At 51.1% G+C, this 17,884-nt stretch overlaps 1 protein-coding gene across 2 annotated transcripts in view; it reads right to left on the bottom strand.

Moving 5' to 3' along the window:
• The window catches only part of CNTN4 (contactin 4), a 387,684-nt gene that overhangs the window by 187,298 nt on the left and 182,502 nt on the right, over positions 1-17,884 (bottom strand). For both annotated transcript variants that reach the window (XM_005881887.2, XM_005881885.2), the window contains exon 3: positions 10,276-10,418. In XM_005881887.2, the coding sequence (XP_005881949.1) occupies positions 10,276-10,330 (55 nt within the window). In that variant the 5' untranslated portion in view covers positions 10,331-10,418. The remainder of the gene's footprint in view (positions 1-10,275; positions 10,419-17,884) is intronic.

Below are 17,884 nucleotides of genomic sequence, written 5' to 3'. Positions count from 1 at the left end.
GAGTGTGGTGTGCAGTGTGTGTGGTGTGTGCTTCTGCACTGGGAGGCGGGGATGGGGGCTGAGATGGAGTCCGCTTTGCTGGGTTCTGGCACCTTCTGGCTCCCAGAACCTGCTCAGCCCACAGGATGCTGGTTCCTCCTGTGCACCGTTTCGGGGAACTGCTCGGGCAGTCACAGGGGCCATAGCTCTGGCTGAGCTTCCTCTATATAAGGACTCAGGGGACCCGTGGCGGGAGGGTCTCGGCACCTTTAGGAGCTGAAGGTGAAGCGCTGTCATTCACGTCACCCACGTGGAGTCTCGGAAGCTCCTGAGGCCTCCCAGAGGGTCACTGCTGCCCCGCGGAGAACACCGAAGTTCAGGGGCACTGTCCCTCCTCTGCACCCCAGTGGGGTCCATATCACCTCCCAGCAGAGCTGGCGCACTGTGCTCTCAGACCTCAGGCAGCCTCACGTCCTGGTGATGGGTCGGATAAGGGCAGGACGCCGAGACAGGTGTCCTGCGCACGGTAACCACAGAGACACGACTGCAATCCAACGTGCAGGAGATTCAAGCAGGCTTAATCCAGTCCTTCAAAACACTCGGCACATCGCGTTTATGTGTAGGAATTACGCCTACGGGATGGCCTCGCCGTATGGGGAGGAGGCCGTTCTGAGTCGTGATAAAATGCACGGCTGTAGAGGCAACTGCCTGCACCCACCCCCTCCCCCCCGCCAAGTCATTCAGAGCAAATTCCTGAGCTTCTCTAACGAAGTCTCCTTATCTCAAAAATAGGCACGAAAAATCCCCTCCCAGGGAGGGTGTGCACTAAAGGAAAACACACATCCTGTGTGCACACATGCACATGCACACGCACACACACATATCTCATGTAGACTGCTCCTGGTTCTCCATTCCACCAGGTAACACCCCCCAATGACTGCTGTTTCTGTTATTAAGACTCGGATTATGACTGTCAACATCACCATCTTTACCTAAATGAAAACATAAAAAGAAGGTCCGTTTTACCAGTCTGCTAAAATTCAATAAATGTGCTCAATGTGCAAGCTCTAATTTGTTTAGCAAATTAATTTGTATGCAAATCAAAATAAGAATTATGTATAATTCAATATGCTTCTCTCCAAGGAGATATGTAAATCAGGGTGGTTAGGAGGGCTATTTTAAACATTGAATCTTATATCTGCAGTCAGATTGCAGGCTCCTTAAAATATTAGTAGTGCGTTTTAATGCATCTGCATATGTATTCATTGATTGCTTTTCATCAGACCTGCCTGTGAAAGGCATAGCCTGTAGTTCTCATGTTTTTCAAAAAGTTTAGACTCTGAGAATGATGTCATCTCACCAATTCCCTGAAGGTCAAAACCCTAAGAGCTCCGTGTGTCCTACCCAGTCCCGGGGTGCAGCCACCCATGCGGGCCGGACGATGCTGACGCGTTCTCCTGGTTGTGCGTAAGCAGGGGTGGGGAACATCCGGCCTGCGGGCCACATAAGGCCTGAGAAATCCTTTGGTCTGGCCCTGCCAAGGCAACCACAGGTGGGACTCAAAATTCAATAAATCTAGGAGCATTTTCATAGCAACATAAATTTATATGAAGTGAATGATATTCAGCAAATGAGGCTATAAATAGCCAAGTGGCTCTTGGCAGGAAAAAGGTCCCCCACCCCCGCCCTAAAGGACGAGACTCAGAGGTGAGTGCTCTGAGGAAACGTTCGCATCCCTGCATCCCTGCCTGTTGGAGCACCATGTCCATCCTCGGTCACGTGTGTTCTCGGTTCACTCATCATAACAACATTGTATCCCAGGCGCCTCCGCCCGGGCTCCGTGCCAAGGTGAGCCTGGCCCCTTCACTTACGTCACGCATCAGTGATGTCTGGACAAGGAGAGGTAGGACGACGGCCATGTTCTCACTAGTGTCCTCACTAGTGCCGTCCACAGGCTCTGTGACTAAGCAAAATGCTGCATAAAGAAACCGCTCCTCCGTGGGCTAATGATGTCAAGAGTCAGGTTCCTGGCATCTCATCAACGTTATAACAAGACGACACTGAACGTGAGGACCTGCTGTACTTACTTCTAAACCTTTGAGCGTCATTGCATCGGATCATAAAGGCAAGAGTCCTGCTCCCTGTCTCAGTCCACAACCGATTTGCACTAACTGTGCACGTAACCTGGGTCAACACTACAACAAGCGTTTTCCCATCTGAAAAATGACGAAGATGAAAGGGTCACGTAAAAATGCGATTCACCTGAACGTGCCAGGTGGGCGCCCCTGGTCCACCAGGCGGATCGCAGTGTCCATTTGGGGCAGGAAGATGCGATGCTTCGAGCCCGCGTTTCCCAAAACCCGGGACACATAGCACGGACGTGTGAGACAATTTTCAGATCATGCAGAGACAAGACCTTAAATCAAACTGACTCGCCTAAGAATCAATTCACTCTCCTCTCAATTAACACACTCTGGGTTCTCCTGATCAGATGAAAGGGGTCTCGGGTGCCACCAACGTGTCTAATGTCTGATAGTCTTGTTTTGGGAAGAAATGTCGGACCCAGCATCAGTCACCTGAGCACAAGCCAGGCTTCAACTGTTGGTCGCTATGGTATTTATTTTAAAGTTATTTTTAATTTGTAGCAAGTGGTATTGCTGTGATAACGTTCCTTTAGGTAAACAAAAAAAGATGATAAAAAATTGAAGTAAATAATAACACAAGCAGTGTAGACATTGGACCGAATCAGTGACTGAATTTGGGATAACACCGGCCTAGAAAGCTCATAGGCTTGGCTTTGTTCCATTATTTTACGTTTGCAGAATCCCGGGTGCTCCGTGGCAGAGCGACGTAGTGAAAGTTATAAATCCAGAAAGTGGCGGGTAAGCAGGTAGACTCCTCGACTCCTCGGTATCTATTATATTAACATCCAAAGAGCTAAAGACCCAAATTCAAGAGCGGTTTCTTTGCGTGTGTACCTATTTATTTATATTTTTTATTTTTTGGTGTTTGTAATAGCCTTTGGTTTCTGCCCAGCTTCACTGAGATACCATGGACATGTAACTCTGTGTTAGCTTAAAGTGTCCATCATAGTGATTTGCTCTGTGAATACGTTACAAACCGATCAGCACAATGAGCGGTGATCCCTTAACAACATCCATGACCACTCAGTTACCATTTCTTCTGATACCATGGACATGTAACTCTGTGTTAGCTTAAAGTGCCATCATAGTGATTTGCTCTGTGAATATGTTACAAACTGATCAGCACAATGAGCGGTGATCACGTAACAACATCCATGACCACTCAGTTACCATTTCTTCCTCCAAAGTGGTTTCAAGTCACTGAACAAAACATACAGCTATTTACTTTCATTTAAAATTCTCACCCCAGGTCATGCTTGAGAGAGAGGCAGACATTGATGCGAGAGAAACATCAATCGGTTGCCCTCTGCATGTACCCCAACAGGGATCGAGCCCACAACACAGGCAGGTGCCTGACTGGGGATGAAACTGACAACCCTTGGTGCAAAGAGGACGCTCAACCACCCGAACCACTCCGGCTGGCTGAGCTGATTTCCTTTTTGTTTATTTACTGAATTGGAGGCCAATTTAGATGACAGGAGATCGGGAACCACTGAGAAGGAACAGCACACGGGTGCTCTGCTCTCCCCGTCTTCAATGCACCGGGCAGAGCGAGCAGGTGCGAGGGGGTCCATGACGTCGACAGCACAGGCCTCTAAGCTGTTTCCCGTGGGCGCAGATTTTCTTAAAACCACGTTTTTGTGCAAATGTTACACCACTGGGGAGAAAAGCTTCCCAAAGACGGTGTCCAGGAACGCTGCTGAGAGAAAACAGGACACGGGGGTGGGGGTGGCGTGACTCATTTTCACGTGACAATTTGTTCTTTGCAGAGATCACTGGTGTGCAAGGCCTGGTTGCCAGTTCCGAGGAGTTCCGAACTTGAGAGTAAAATTCTACAGAGAAAGCTGGTGGAGTTCTGGCAAGATCTGTTGACCCAGGGAAATGCTGCTGCATTTTTTATCCTTTACACACAGGTGTGAATTGTTTTGGTTGGGTTTTATCCTCTGAATTATCACAGTCCCCGGGCGGGGTGGGGGGGGTATTTTATTCTGGGGACAGGATTCTGTTAGCGAGTGTCACTCTCGCCTCTCAGAGAGGCGAGGGAGACAACACATCCCACGTGCCTGCCCATCGGAATCTATAAATACATCAGCCCGAGTTTTAAACAAATAAATTAAACTTTACTCATTGCAACTCCGAGGGGGGCGAACAGTTGGAGTCTGAGGGAGTGTTTAGAGACAATTTCCTTAGCTTTGCATCTGTATTTTAAGCTGAGATATAATTAGATTGAGAAAGTGCAGGATGGTAGGAGGGAGGGTGAGGACGCCCCAGAGAGAGGGGTGGGGGCGGATGATGTGGTTCCGAGGGTGGGCAGAAGGCAAGGGGCCAGCCCACAGGGAGGACAGTGTTGGGGTCCAGGAAAGAGGGCTCCTTGAGAGCAAGCCGAGGTCACTGCACATCCCCTCAAACCCGGCTCTCCACGGAGGCGTCCTGTCCACTGTGGGGAGACCGGGAGCGAGGAGAATGGGGGGACGGGGTCCACGGGGCGTACGTCTGCACCAGCCAGCATGTCCATCCGTGACACGGGGCTTCTGTGGGCTCCTCTCCTTATCGCCCTTGTTTTGTTGTTGGGAAAATGCATTTAAAAATCTTTTCTTACTTGGAATCACCCGGTTCCTCTCCTTTTAGGGCCCTTTGCAACTTCTTAAGTTTCTAGTGGCCCCATCACAGGGACTCCCAGCTTCCCCAGGCCCAGCCCCAGACGTGGGGCTCCAGGAGGCAGACTCTCCATGCCGTGGCTGCCGCACTTGCTGTGGAGGCCCGCTGGCTCCCGGCTGTGGTGACAATGACAATAGTGACATTAACAAGTCACACGGAGCCCATGCTATGGAGGGGGGACTCTTTTGCGGGCTCTCCACATGAATAGATTTAATCAATGCAGGCATTTGCTTTCCATAGGCACTTATCATTACTGTTTTATCCCCACTTTATAGATGAGGTCACATTGCAAAAAAGTGAGCGTCGACCTATGAACCAGGGGTCAGGGCTCGATTCCAGGTCAGGGCACATGAACGGGTTGTGGCTCCATCCCCAGTAGGGGGTGTGCAGGAGGCAGGCGATCCATGATTCTCTCTCATCATTGATGTTTCTCTCTCTCCCCCTCTGAAATCAATAAAAATATATTTTTTAAAAAGGTGAGGGAAAGGCTCTCAAGGGGACACAAACTACACGCTGTGTACAACCTCCCACCCTGAAGCTGGGCGGACGCCAGTGTGCGAGGAAGCGGGCCCAGGGACAGGGCCTGTCTCGCTGAGCACCAAACCGCATTCCCAGGGCGTCCCGTGCTGACCCCTGGCGGGCCCTCACCTACGGGTTAAATGAGTGACAGCCGCCCTTCGCTGCTGGTTACGTCCCGGACACTGTGCTAAGCATGGAGAATACAGACGCCAGCCCAATCCTCGCGAACCCAGGAAGGAAGGCATACCCTCAGCCTGCCCAGACGGCACGGAAAGCAACCCCGGGCGTAAGGAGACAGACAGCTCAACCCGAGGCTGCTAAGTGGATGCACGGCCTCTCTGTCTCCCGTGGAGCCCATGCCCTCGCCCAGCTCTGACGAGTCTCAGTTGGGGGTACGTGGGTCTCCCGGGGACGCAGAAATAAACTTTCCTTTCCTTTCTTTTCTGATTCACTGGACTCTCTATTTCTTGCGCCGCCTCCTGAGCCACCTAACCTAACATTTGGTGCCGAAACCCGGGTGGCGCGAGCATTCCATTTGGCCGTCCCTCCGCGGCTCGGGGTGCCCGCCTCTCCCTCCTCGTGGCTCTGGACCCATCAGGACCTCATTTCTTCAGCTCGGCAACTTTTCCCAGACACTGTGCTAAGCACGGAGAATACAGAGGCCAGCCCAATCCTCTGGAACCCAGGAAGGAAGGCATACCCTCAGCCTGCCCAGATGGCACAAAAAGCAACCCCGGGCGTAAGGAGACAGACAGCTCGACCCGCGGCTGCTAAGTGGATGCACGGCCTCTCCGTCTCCCGTGGAGCCCACACTCTCGCCCAGCTCTGACGAGTCTCAGGGGGCGCCTCGGGGCGGAGGGGCCGGGTCTGTGATGCCTGGGCTGGTCCCATCGCACCAGCCTCCAGCGCGAGGGGCAGCAGGGGTCTCACATTTCAACAGAGAACTGTCACACAGCGGAGACGGCAGGCACCGAAGGCCTGGGTTTTCCGCTGTCTGTCTGCCTCCACTTTTCCTAATTCGTTTCATTCGACAGAGTCCAATCTTCCTTTCCAGATGCAGCATGTCCTCCACTCATCAGCGAGGGGGTGTTTACAGTTAGGACACAGCGCGGCCGAGCACAGCTCATGAGGCCATTACTGCCTCTGCTTCCCGGAGCCCTTCAGTGGAGCGTTTCCAACGGCTGCTGGTCTGTAAGGCTGCTCGATGGCCGTGCCCCCAGGGATGTACATCACTGCCTGCTTCTCTATTTACCTCGACGTCTTCATCACTGACTAAGTAAGACCTCCCTGCCGTGAGCCGCGTGCAAAGACTGAAATTGAGATTCACGAAGAGTCCTGCCTTTGCCGTTTGATGTTTTCTGGGTATTTTCTCCCCATTCTTTCCCTGAATTTTTATCACCGAAGTCGCTGCTGCTTTTGTGATCTGGCCATTGGCTGCCTCCTTGCGAAGTCCTCCTTGTGCTCCGGCTCCGCAGCAGCAGAGGAAGCGGGAGTGCGTCCTGGGTTCCCCGGTGGGTGTGGGGGCCCGCGGCGGGGGTGGGGGCCCACGCCAGTTTCTCTGGAGGAGACACGTGAGGTGGGAGGTTGGAGGACTGCGCTTCGCAGAGGCTGCATGGAAGCGGCCCGCACTCAGCTCTCTCCGGGGCGTGATTGAATACGTGTTCCTCGTGCAAGAACAGAGGCGGCTCTGCGTTTAATACCCACCGGGAACGGAGAATTATTTAAATGCTGTGCTTATTCTTGGGAACAAACATGAGGATCCCGGGAACGGAAACGCTGCGCCTGGCTGCACTGTGGGGCCAGGCCTGGGATGTTCCGTCTGGGCGTCCTCCGCCTGGGGTTGCAGTGCTACGAAGAGGGGGGGCTGGCCCCCAGCATCGCTGGAGGTCCTGAGGAGGCGGAACGACTGTGCTCACCGGATTCCATTATCAACACCACAGTGTGGGCGCGGGCGCTGTGCCCGTGTGTGTCTGCTGACCCTGGGACGGGCCAGAGCCAGGCGGCCCACCTCGGTCTCAGTGATGGGCCTTCCGGCCTGAAAGCCATGATTTCTGTGGAATGTTCCGCTCTGTTTCATTTGTTTATTCTGTTCTTTAGATTCCACATGTAAGTGAGATCGTAGGCTGTTTGTCTTTCTCTGACTGACTTACTGCACTCGGCAAAATACCCTCCTGGGTCACCCATGTTGTTGCAAATGGTAAGATGTCCTTCTTTATGGCCGACTAGTACTCCATGTGAGGATGTCCCACAGCTTTCTATCCACTCACCGCCCGATGGGCACGCGGGCTGCTCCCAGAGCTTGGCTACTGTAGATAATGGGGGAGGGGCATGTTCCTGCTGTTCTTGATTTCTTCAGATAAAAACTCAGAAGTGGGACCACTGGGCCATAACAGAGTTCTGTTTTTAATCCCATGAGGGACCTTCATTCTGTTTTCCATGGACGCTACACCAGTTTGTAAAGTGCAGCAGAGGGAATACGCCAACAATATTGTAATAACGAGGTATGGTGCCAACTGGGTACTAGGCTTATTAAGGGGGTCACTTCATCGTATATAAAATGCCTAATCACTATGTTGTATATCTGAAATTAATATAACATGAAGTGCCAACTGTAGTTAAAAAATAAAAATATAATAAAGAAAAGAATGTTCCTCTCATTTGTTAGCTTCCATGTAGAGTTTGTGATCCCTGGTTCAAACTGATTCAGAAGAAGAATAAAGTCTCTATTTTCAATTATTGTCTGAGACTGTGTCTAGCATTTGTCAAAAGGGAAGAACCTTCCATCCTACCGTGAACGGCTAATGAGGGCCCTGAAATCACCAGCAGGCTGTTCACGGAGGAGCTGGCTTAGACACTGGGATCCTTGATCTTATTTAGGAAAAAGCGTATGTGAGACCCGCTAATTATGGTAAACATGGTAGACACACATTTCCCTCGTAAAAATCTCACCGAGACATGGACGCCGGAGGAAGTATAGACAAGGAAAACGATGAGGGTAGAGAAATATGTTCAGAATTCAGAGTGTCCAGCACTATGTAAATGAGTGGAATCGAGACAAATAGCAAGAAAACAAAAACATTAATTACAGCTTGCCTCTACCTAAGTGAAGGAGGCATATGGGAAGAGAATATTAATGCCATGCAAAGCAGTTCCCACACAAAATACTCACCAAAACAATCAATAAACAGATTCCCCACCAAAAGCTAAGAGAGTGAGGTAGACAAAGGTGCGCTTCTTTGGTGGGAACCTCGAGTTTTTCATGGCACCAGTGAGGGGAGGAGCGGCGCCCCTGACTTCCTGCCCTTCAACGTCTGGCTACTTATTCACTCAGCACAGTGGGTTCAATCAACACGCTGCTGTAATCAAACGCTGGATTGTCTCAGTTGAGATCCAATTTTGGGGAGGGCCAAGGTGCATGTGAACCCGAAGAGCAGGTGCAGCCCAGCGCCCGGGCTCACCGCTGGGAAGACTCGGGTTCTGACCAGAGGACGAGAGAATGAACATCTCTACAAGAGGTGGCTACGTGCCCAGACATCCAGGATCGGGAGGTCAACGGAAGCCAGAAGTTCAGGATCTGAAGGTCGGGCATGACAAGGAGGGGAAGGAGAGTTTACATGTAAAAACATAGGAAGCATGAACACCACCATGTTGAGAATGAGTGTGCAACTGTGCACTGTACGGTCAGGTAACCAGACAGCTACAACGTCCTATCACATGACTGTCAAAACTCTGGGCCCTGGAGTTCGTCTATCCAGTCTACATCTTCTTAGTTCTACCACTGACAGGACTGGTGATCTTGGCGGAGTTTCTTAAGTCCTTCACGCTTCAGTAAAAAGATTGATAGTAACGTCCTAAGAGTAAAGACAAATAGTCTGAGGGCTCTGAGACAATGACATGAGATGAGGTTCACCGAGGGCTTAGTGTGAGGGATCCACGCACGCCGGGACGGCCACGAGTACCCTGGATCATGTAATAATTGTGAATCATTCGCTACACGAAGCTGCCAGTCTACACGACACAGAACCGAGCTAACAGAGCGGGAAGAGGGCGGTGGCTGTCTGTCTCCTCAGGGTTACATCCCCCGTTCCTATCAGGGAGCTGGTTCCTTGCAGGGTAGGTACTCAGTGACACTGTTAGAGTGAAGGCATGAGTCAGGGTGATGGTGACCCCAAAGTCCCTTTTGTTTTATGTTGTAAAGATGCAAATGGGCTGCAGGTATCCCTGCTGGACTCGGCATTCTGAATTCCAAAGCAGGTCAACCAAACACCTTTACCAAAGCCCTGGATAGAGGCCCGCGGGCCGCAACCCGACGCCAGCCCTCCGCCTTGCAGGACGCACACCCCATCAACGCTGGAATCACGGCCCCCCCCCCGGTGGTCTCACACCTTCCGGAACCTGAGAAAGCCACCGCCAACAGCATGTTTGAACTCTGGAAAGCCCTGTCTAGTAGCGGACCGTGAGTACAACAGGGTAAGACCTGCTGTCTTACGCTCTCTGGCTCCTGCTCACCTATACGTGTATTGAAATGAAAAAGAGAGGGCGGGAACCCAGCCATGGAGTGGTGGCAATGAAGATACGGGAAGAGCTCCCAGACCCACATCCGCCCACACACACCAACCAGTGGCCGGCAACACCCTCAACTGTGACATCGGTTTCCTTGCCCAGCTCAGCATCTCCGCTTTGAGCACTGGGATGAGCCAAAATAACAACTTTCAAACTGAACAATGGTTCAAATGACTCTAAAAGGACCAGGTAGACGGGCGAAACATCAACGCCCGGCCTTGCCTACAACACCATGAAAAGAGCCACTAAAAGCCCATCAGCAAAGGGCCTTCGACGGCGGCAGCCCAGGCTCTCCCAGCCCCGCGCACGCTCCAGATCCAATCATTGCCATCTGAAGCGACGGCCCGCGTTTGAATTAGTGTGAAATACACTGGCGCTTTTTAAATCAGAAAGTTTAAAAATGACACGCTACCTGCAAGGCACAACGTGAATGATTGCAGGACCAGCAGTTCCCATGGCAACCTCATCTTCAGTTTCCGAGGTCAAAGGAGTTTCGAGTCCAATAACAAGTGAATAGAATGGCTGCTTCTTTTTAAGTTTCGTTCAACCTTTGATCTGCGGGAAAGAGGAGACATGGCAATGAGATGCAGGAATACTTTTCCTTGTGGTCTCTGCAACGGATGCTGACGTGCATGCAAATAAAATTCACTTGTGCAGACGTGCTATTAGAGAAGACAGAAGCCTGTCACATTATACATGGGGGGCGGGTGCCTCTCCTTTTCTGTTCTGCCGAACACTATGTAGGTGGCAACCCGAGACCATGCGTCCCCAGGAAGACAAGAGCAACTTCTGATTAGATGTAAACCAACCTAAAAGCAGGGGACCGACTATTTTTTTTAAATGTGTTTTTATTGATTTCAGAGAGAGGAAAGGAGAGGGAGAGAGAGAAACATCAATGATGAGAGGGAATCATTGATCTGCTGCCTCCTGCAGGCCCCCTACTGGGGATTGAGCCCAGAACCCGGGCATGTGTCCTGACAAGGAATTGAACCATGACCTCTTGGTTCATAGGTCAATGCTCACCCACTGAGCCACACCGGCTGGGCTCAAAATATCTTATGAACACTGTGTGAAACAAACAAAGCCCAGTGTCCTCAGGTGCCGAGGGTTTGCGACAGGGCCTCAGGTAAACAGGACTCACTGCCTTTGCGCCCTCCACCCACCCCTCCCCCGTCTACATCCTTCATGTTTAGGGAGTACCTCTTGCTCGTCGGATACTTGGGGAGGCCCTAGACCAGCTCTGTCCTCAAGGGCCTCATCGTCTGATGCACAACACAGGTGTGCTCTATGCCACTACGGAGGAAGGAGGGGGACTTTCTGGCTGGGACACGTCATAGAGGAGATGAGCTCCCAGGGGGCTGAGAGAGGAGCAGGTGCCTCTTATTCATCAGTGAACCAGAGACCAGAAATCCAGGGACCCAAGCCTGGAGCTCTCCGTACAATGGGGGCTGTCGCTGGTTGCGGGTCCTGGCTGGGCACCCACCCCGTCTCCCTCTCACGGGGGTTTCATGGGAAATCTCGTGGTTCAGTGAACAGAACCCCCCTGAAGACCCCCAACCTCACCAAATGCTGGATCTCGCCGTTTCTTACGTGGCCCCCATGTGTTAATGTTGATAGTGAAACTGGACAACCAATGGGTCCAGGCTGCCTGCCACTATTTGAGCCAATTATGCAGAGACAGGGTTGAATCATATGAACCTTTATTCCAGTACTGCCAGGAGCCTGGGAGAGCAGCAGGTCATCCACAGAATCTGCTCTACCCCCCACCATAAGCCGGCTGCTTATATTGGGTAGAAGGACACATATTACACAGGGAAGCAGGGATTACAGGCATGGGGAAGTAGGCAATGTGGGCTGGGGCGGGACTCCATTGCTTGGGCAACCAGGTTGTTAATCTTTCCATGATAACAGGCAGTTCTTGAATGAGAATGGACCGCATTCTAAGATTGACTCCCAGGTCCAGAGATCTTACAACTGCCAGCCAGGTTAGAATGTCCTTTCTTTAACCAACACAAGGCAATCATGGTTAACAGAGCGTCTATACATATATATAAAAGCCCAATATGCAAAGTGTCCCCTTGGGAGTTCAACCAACTGGGAGTTTGATCGCTCGCTATGATGTGCGCTGACCACCAGGGGGCAGTGCGGAATGAAGGAAGGCCCTGGATGGCAGCTGGCAGCCAGGAAAGGGAGGCCCTGGCCAGCAGCTGCTAGGGACCCTACTTGTGCATGAATATCGTGCACTGGGCCTCTAGTCATTAATATTTCCCATAACCATAACTAGTCCTCAATATTCTATGTAACGTGCAGCCAAGGTTGAGAACCACTGATCTAGGGCTCTGAGCTGATCTGTGGGGCGTGGCTGCCGGGAAGCCTGTATGTTAACTGGGAAGCCAACAGGAAGGGAACCATCCGTAGAGGGCGGGCCTCGAGCCCTCAGGTAGCTCAGCGTCTGAAAAAGCCGACGCACCTGTGCTGGAAGAGACAGGCCTCTTGGAGCGGCTGCAGGCCTGGGGGCGGGGGTCTCTAGCCCAGGATGTCCCCACCTCTCCTGACACAGGTGGCGACGAGGCCTTTCACACGGACGGGATGTGCTGATCAATGAAATCTATTAACACCTTCAGCCGATGATCAGGGTATCATCATTATCTTGTGAGGGAAATGTCATCCCAGACCCCGGGATGGATCTGCAATGATAAGTCGTTTCGTGAAGCAATTAAAGGAGCTCAGAGAGGGGCCCAACTCCACAATGAAGATGTAATCGGTGACGCGACGTGCGCTCTGTTCGGAGCGGTAGATTTTCCAGGAGAAGGAATCCCAAAGCCCTCGCCTTTATTTACACGCAGGTGGGGAGGCTCCCCTTTCCGGGGAGAGGGATCGGGGTCCTGATGGTCATCAGTCTCGCGGCTGCGGGAAGCAGAACAGCGGGCGCTCTGAAGGGAGCGAAGATCCATGGGTCTCGTGTGGGCTTGTGGGCAGGACGCCAAGGTTCCCAATTTCGGTTTTCCTGCCAGAGCCAGGGGGAAGCGGCAGATGAGCCCAGAGTTATGGCCGTCGGGGATCTCCCGGCCGCCCGCAGCCCGGCTCGGGCTCCAGCCGAAGGCAGACAGAGGGGAAGGTACTGTGCTCAGCACTAATTTGGAGGCCGAGTCCAGGAGTGAGACCCGTAAATCCTGGGAGGCGGCCGCACGGTGGGCAGGGCCTGGCTGCTGTGTCTGGCTGGGCAGGAGATGGATGACCGAGAGCTTCAGTCTAGCTTCCCACACTGCTTCCCGGAGCAAATCCCGCAGCCTCCAGCCTTCACAGGATGCTGACACCAACCGTCCTGCTCAAGGCCCCTGTGCCGGGTTTCAGACAAGCGTGCCCCCGCCCCCCATTCCCCCTTAAACACTTGGTTTCCTGAACCTGGGATTGTGGGTTTCAGCATGCCGCTAGGGAAAAATCCTGCTGGCACTCAAGTAGCTCTAATTCAGTCCCACAAATAAGTGGGTGCCCTTCCTGTTGGCAGGAGGGGTGTCGGAATCTGGGGGTGCAGAGGGAACAGAGCTCACTGCTCACCTGGTGGGAGGGCCTGCCACACCTGTCCTTGCACCCAGGGCAGGGCACGCAGTGAGCTTGGTGAGCACCAGATACTAAGCACACACAGGAGCATCACCTGCTGAGCCATGTGGGTGGGGCAGGCCAGGGGCGGACAGTTGGAGCTGAGCCTTAAAGGATAAACGAGAGAGGACAGCACACAGGCACGAAGCTGGGAACTTAGAGGGTTCAGTTACCACCACACAGATGATGAAGAGCCACGTCGGCCCTGCCACACCCACGCCCTGGCCCTGGGCCTCCTACTCCGGCCACCTGGCTCGTCTGTGAAATAACGGGCTGATGCCCACCTGCCAGGCTCATGGCAGGTTCGGTGAGAATGCACAGGTGCCATGAGCAGGGGGCCTTGCTCAGGATGGAACAGCACAGCCTCGGTCGGGGCCGGGTCCACACCAGCCTTGGGTATTGGTTCAAGATCTTAGACTTGAGCCCAGCCAACCTGGCTCAGTGGTTGCACATCGGACCTATGAACCAGGAGGTCATGGTTCAATTCCCAGTCAGGGCACATGCCCCGGTTGCAAGCTCATTCCCCAGTAGGGGGCTTGCAGGAGGCAGCTGATCCATGATTCTCTCTCTTCATTGATGTTTCTCTCTCTCCCTTCCTCTCTGAAATCAATAAAAAACATTAAAAAAAAAGACAGAGAACTTGGACTTGAGTCTGAAGGTCGGGAGGCGGGTGGGAATGACCCACTGTGGGCAGGACCCGGGCGCAGTGGATTTCCCCATGTGGGACCTGCTTTAAATGCAATCCCCGGACACACAGACTAGGTGCCTGCCCGCTTTGCTCTCTCCTCAGTCCCCAGGTTACTGACACCTCATTACCAAGTGCGCTCGCATGAGCTCTGGACCAGGTCACGACACCGTGTGCTTTCTTCCTCATTTGGCCACAAGTTCTCTGGCATTGAGAAAGCGGCTGAATTTTTGTCAACATGTTTGTGCATCTGCAGATTGGGGGCCATGTGTGCTGTGAAGGTCAAATGATAGCAGTTTTGAAAGTAAATATTAATTATTATTATTGTTAGGACTCACATGAACACCCCCCCCCCACACACACACACCACACACACAACATACACACACAGATTTCAGACTTGATGCAAGGAGGGAATCTTTGCTTTGTGTGCTGATATTCAATAGGTGCATGGAGTGTGCTTGGGACAGGGCAGGCAGTCAATAAATAGTTAACACACAGATGAAAGGGTGCTATCAACGACCATCTTCCGTGGACCTACCTGTGGGCTTTTCCATTTGTTTTTTTATTTAAACTTCCTGGCAACCCCCAAGTCAGGCACCACTATCCTCTATAAAATCAGAGCCTGGGAATCAGACTGGGAGAGGCGATGGAGCTCCTTGATGCAAGGAGGGAATCTTTGCTTTGTGTGCTGATATTCAATAGGTGCATGGAGTGTGCTTGGGACAGGGCAGGCAGTCAATAAATAGTTAACACACAGATGAAAGGGTGCCATCGACGACCATCTTCCGTGGACCTACCTGTGGGCTTTTCCATTTGTTTTTTTATTTAAACTTCCTGGCAACCCCCAAGTCGGGCACCACTATCCTCTATAAAATCAAGAGCCTGGGAATTAGACTGGGAGAGGCGATGGAGCTTGGTCAAGGTCAAGCATCTAGAAATCAATAGAGCCAGCATTCAAGTTGATGTCTTTAAACTTCTGGCACTGGGCTCCTTTCCCCACGACACTGTTATGGGCTGTTGAGTCGGCTCCAACTCCTGGCGACCCAATAAATGAGCGATGTCCTCCGTGTCCCGTCCTCACAGCTCAGCTCAGCTCCTTTTATGGAGTCTGTCCATCCATGTTGGTCTTGCTCTTGTCCTGCTGCCTCCTATGGTTCCAGCAACATTGTCTTTTCTAAAGAGCCCGCCTCCCGTGATGCGCCTGAAGTTGGACAGCGTCAGTGTTGTCATTTCTGCCTCCAGTGAGGGCTTAGGTTTCATTGGCTCTAGGACCACTTGCGTGTCTTCCTGATGGTCCATGGCATCCGTAGAGCCCTCCTCCAACATGAATCCATTATTCTCTGTCGGCCTATTCACTGCCCAAGCCTCCCAGCCATACATAGTGATTGGGAACAGGAGGGTGTGGGTGGCTTGGCCTTGGGTCTCTAAGGATCCATCTTTGCTCCTAATGCTCTTTCCTAATTCTTCCACTGCTGCCCTTCCGAGTCTCAACCTTCTCTTTTTTTAAAAAAAATATTTTTTTTTATTGATTTCAGAGAGATAGAAACATCGGTGATGAGAGAGGATCATTGATGGGCTGCCTCCTGCACACTGGGGATCAAGCCCACAACCAGGGCATTTGCCCTGACCGGAAATCAAACCGTGACCTCCTGGTTCATACGTCAACGCTCAGCTGCTGAGCCATGCCAATCAGGCATCAAATTAACATTTTATGTAGTCTGAAAATTAACCAAAGGCTTATAACACCCAAGGAACATTTATTTAAAAGAGAGAAAAAAAATATGGACTTTAAGAATTGCAAGTTTTGTGGCATTTTAACTTATCCTATCCCATTCCTCTTGTCCCAGTTCTGCAATAGCCTTGAAAACCAACCGTTTTACAGTTATGATAGCCATAAAAACCAGCAGCTTAGCAGCCACTGGAGTGGGAAGAAGGGTTTGGGACTCCCTAAAAAGTCCTATCTTCAGAGAGTTGTCATTATTTGACTTGTCTGGAAGGTCCTTGGAAATATCCACTCCCAGGGTTTGTCTTTATTTGACTTGACTCAGCTCAGTCAGTGTGAACAGCCTTTTCCCCGGGGCCATTTGTCAAAAACAATCAGCAACAATAATTTAATATAGAAGTTGCCTGAGGCAGTGATAACAGATGGGACACAAATGAAGCTGACCACAAATTTTAAAAGAAAGCTGGGGAATGATATGTCCACAGAGAAATTTGAAAAGCTCCAACATATTTTGGGGGATCTAGAAGGCCATGCACATGGGCAGAGTTGTGCACGTGACAGGAAATGCCTGAGAAAGCCCTAATCTCTCACCTCTGGCTGACCTTGAGGCTCTGCTTAAGCAGAACGTGGAAGCTAAGGTAGTGTTGTAAACTGCCTGATAGAACATGAAAAGCATGCCCCAACACACACAGAGTCTCTCATCAAAGGCTAGGAGACTTATACCCTGTCCTGGTAGCTCAGTTGGTTAGAGCATCGTCCCAATATGTCAAGGTTGCAGGTTCCATTCCCGGTCAGGGCACTTACAAGAATCAACCAATGAATGTATAAATAAGTGGAACAGCAAATCCATGTCTCTCTCTCTAAAATCAATTTAAAAGGCTAGGAGACTTAAGGTTTAAAGAAACCTCCGTCCTACCATTAGCTGATTATTGAGCTAACTAAGCAGAGACTTTAGTGGCCGCATAGGATAAAGACTACAGACTTTACAGAATTTGTTTAGGAAAGACACTAAACAGACAACAATGAACAGCAACAACAAGTCCCAAAGATGGGGGAAATCTGATTTCTAGAATTGCCACACTATATTATTTAAAATGTTAATTTTCAACAGGATTATAACACACAAAAAATAGGAAAGTATGACCCATACACAGAAAGAAAAAAGCAACTAATAGATACTGTCCTTAAGGAAGTTCAGACCTTGGACTTACTAAACAAAGACTTTACATCAGCTATTTTAAATATATTCAAAGAACCAAAGGAAATCTGTGTTGATGGGCTTATAACTATAAAGATGTAATTTGTATGGCAATACTGGACCAACAAGGGGAGAGAACAGAGCTGTACAGAGGTCCTGAACACATAGGTTGTCAATCCCAGCCAACCCTGAAGCCTGACTGAGGCCCTGGCTCCCTGTTCAATCATTTGAGCTGTGTTGGTCATCTACTCTGGGGGATCCCATGGCCCAGCTGTCCCTACCTTTGCAGAGCTCCCAGACCCACCAAAGGGATGAAATGGCATGGCTCAGCATCTGCTCACTGGTCTGGAAACTGCCTGTGAGTTTTAGAAATTTGTCAGGGTTTGGTAGTAGGAAGACAGTTTTAAGGTGTCAGGCCATCTTTCACCATCCTCACCATACTTTCCCCCTTGTTTCTGTTCTCCCTCCCCTACCATTGACTTTCAAATTGTTTATTATGCAAAGCAGCTTCTCTAACCTTTTCTGTCAGTGACATGGGAGCAAGGGGGCTGGACAGGGGGAGTAGAGTGGGAAAGGGGAGGACACAAGAATGAGAGAGTCTAGCCAAAACCGGTTTGGCTCAGTGGATAGAGCATCGGCTTGCGGACTGAAAGGTCCCAGGTTCAATTCCGGTCAGGGGCATGTACCTGGGTTGCGGGCACATCCCCAGTGGGGGTTGTGCGGGAGGCGGCTGATCGATGTTTCTCTCTCATCGATGTTTCTAACTCTCTATCTCTCTCCCTTCCTCTCTGTAAAAAATCAATAAAATATAT

Source organism: Myotis brandtii, unplaced genomic scaffold (genome assembly GCF_000412655.1).
Source record: "Myotis brandtii unplaced genomic scaffold, ASM41265v1 scaffold693, whole genome shotgun sequence".
Taxonomy (NCBI): Eukaryota; Metazoa; Chordata; class Mammalia; order Chiroptera; family Vespertilionidae; genus Myotis; species Myotis brandtii.
Note: the sequence above shows the minus strand (reverse complement) of the source record. Positions and strands in the feature narration are given on the sequence as shown.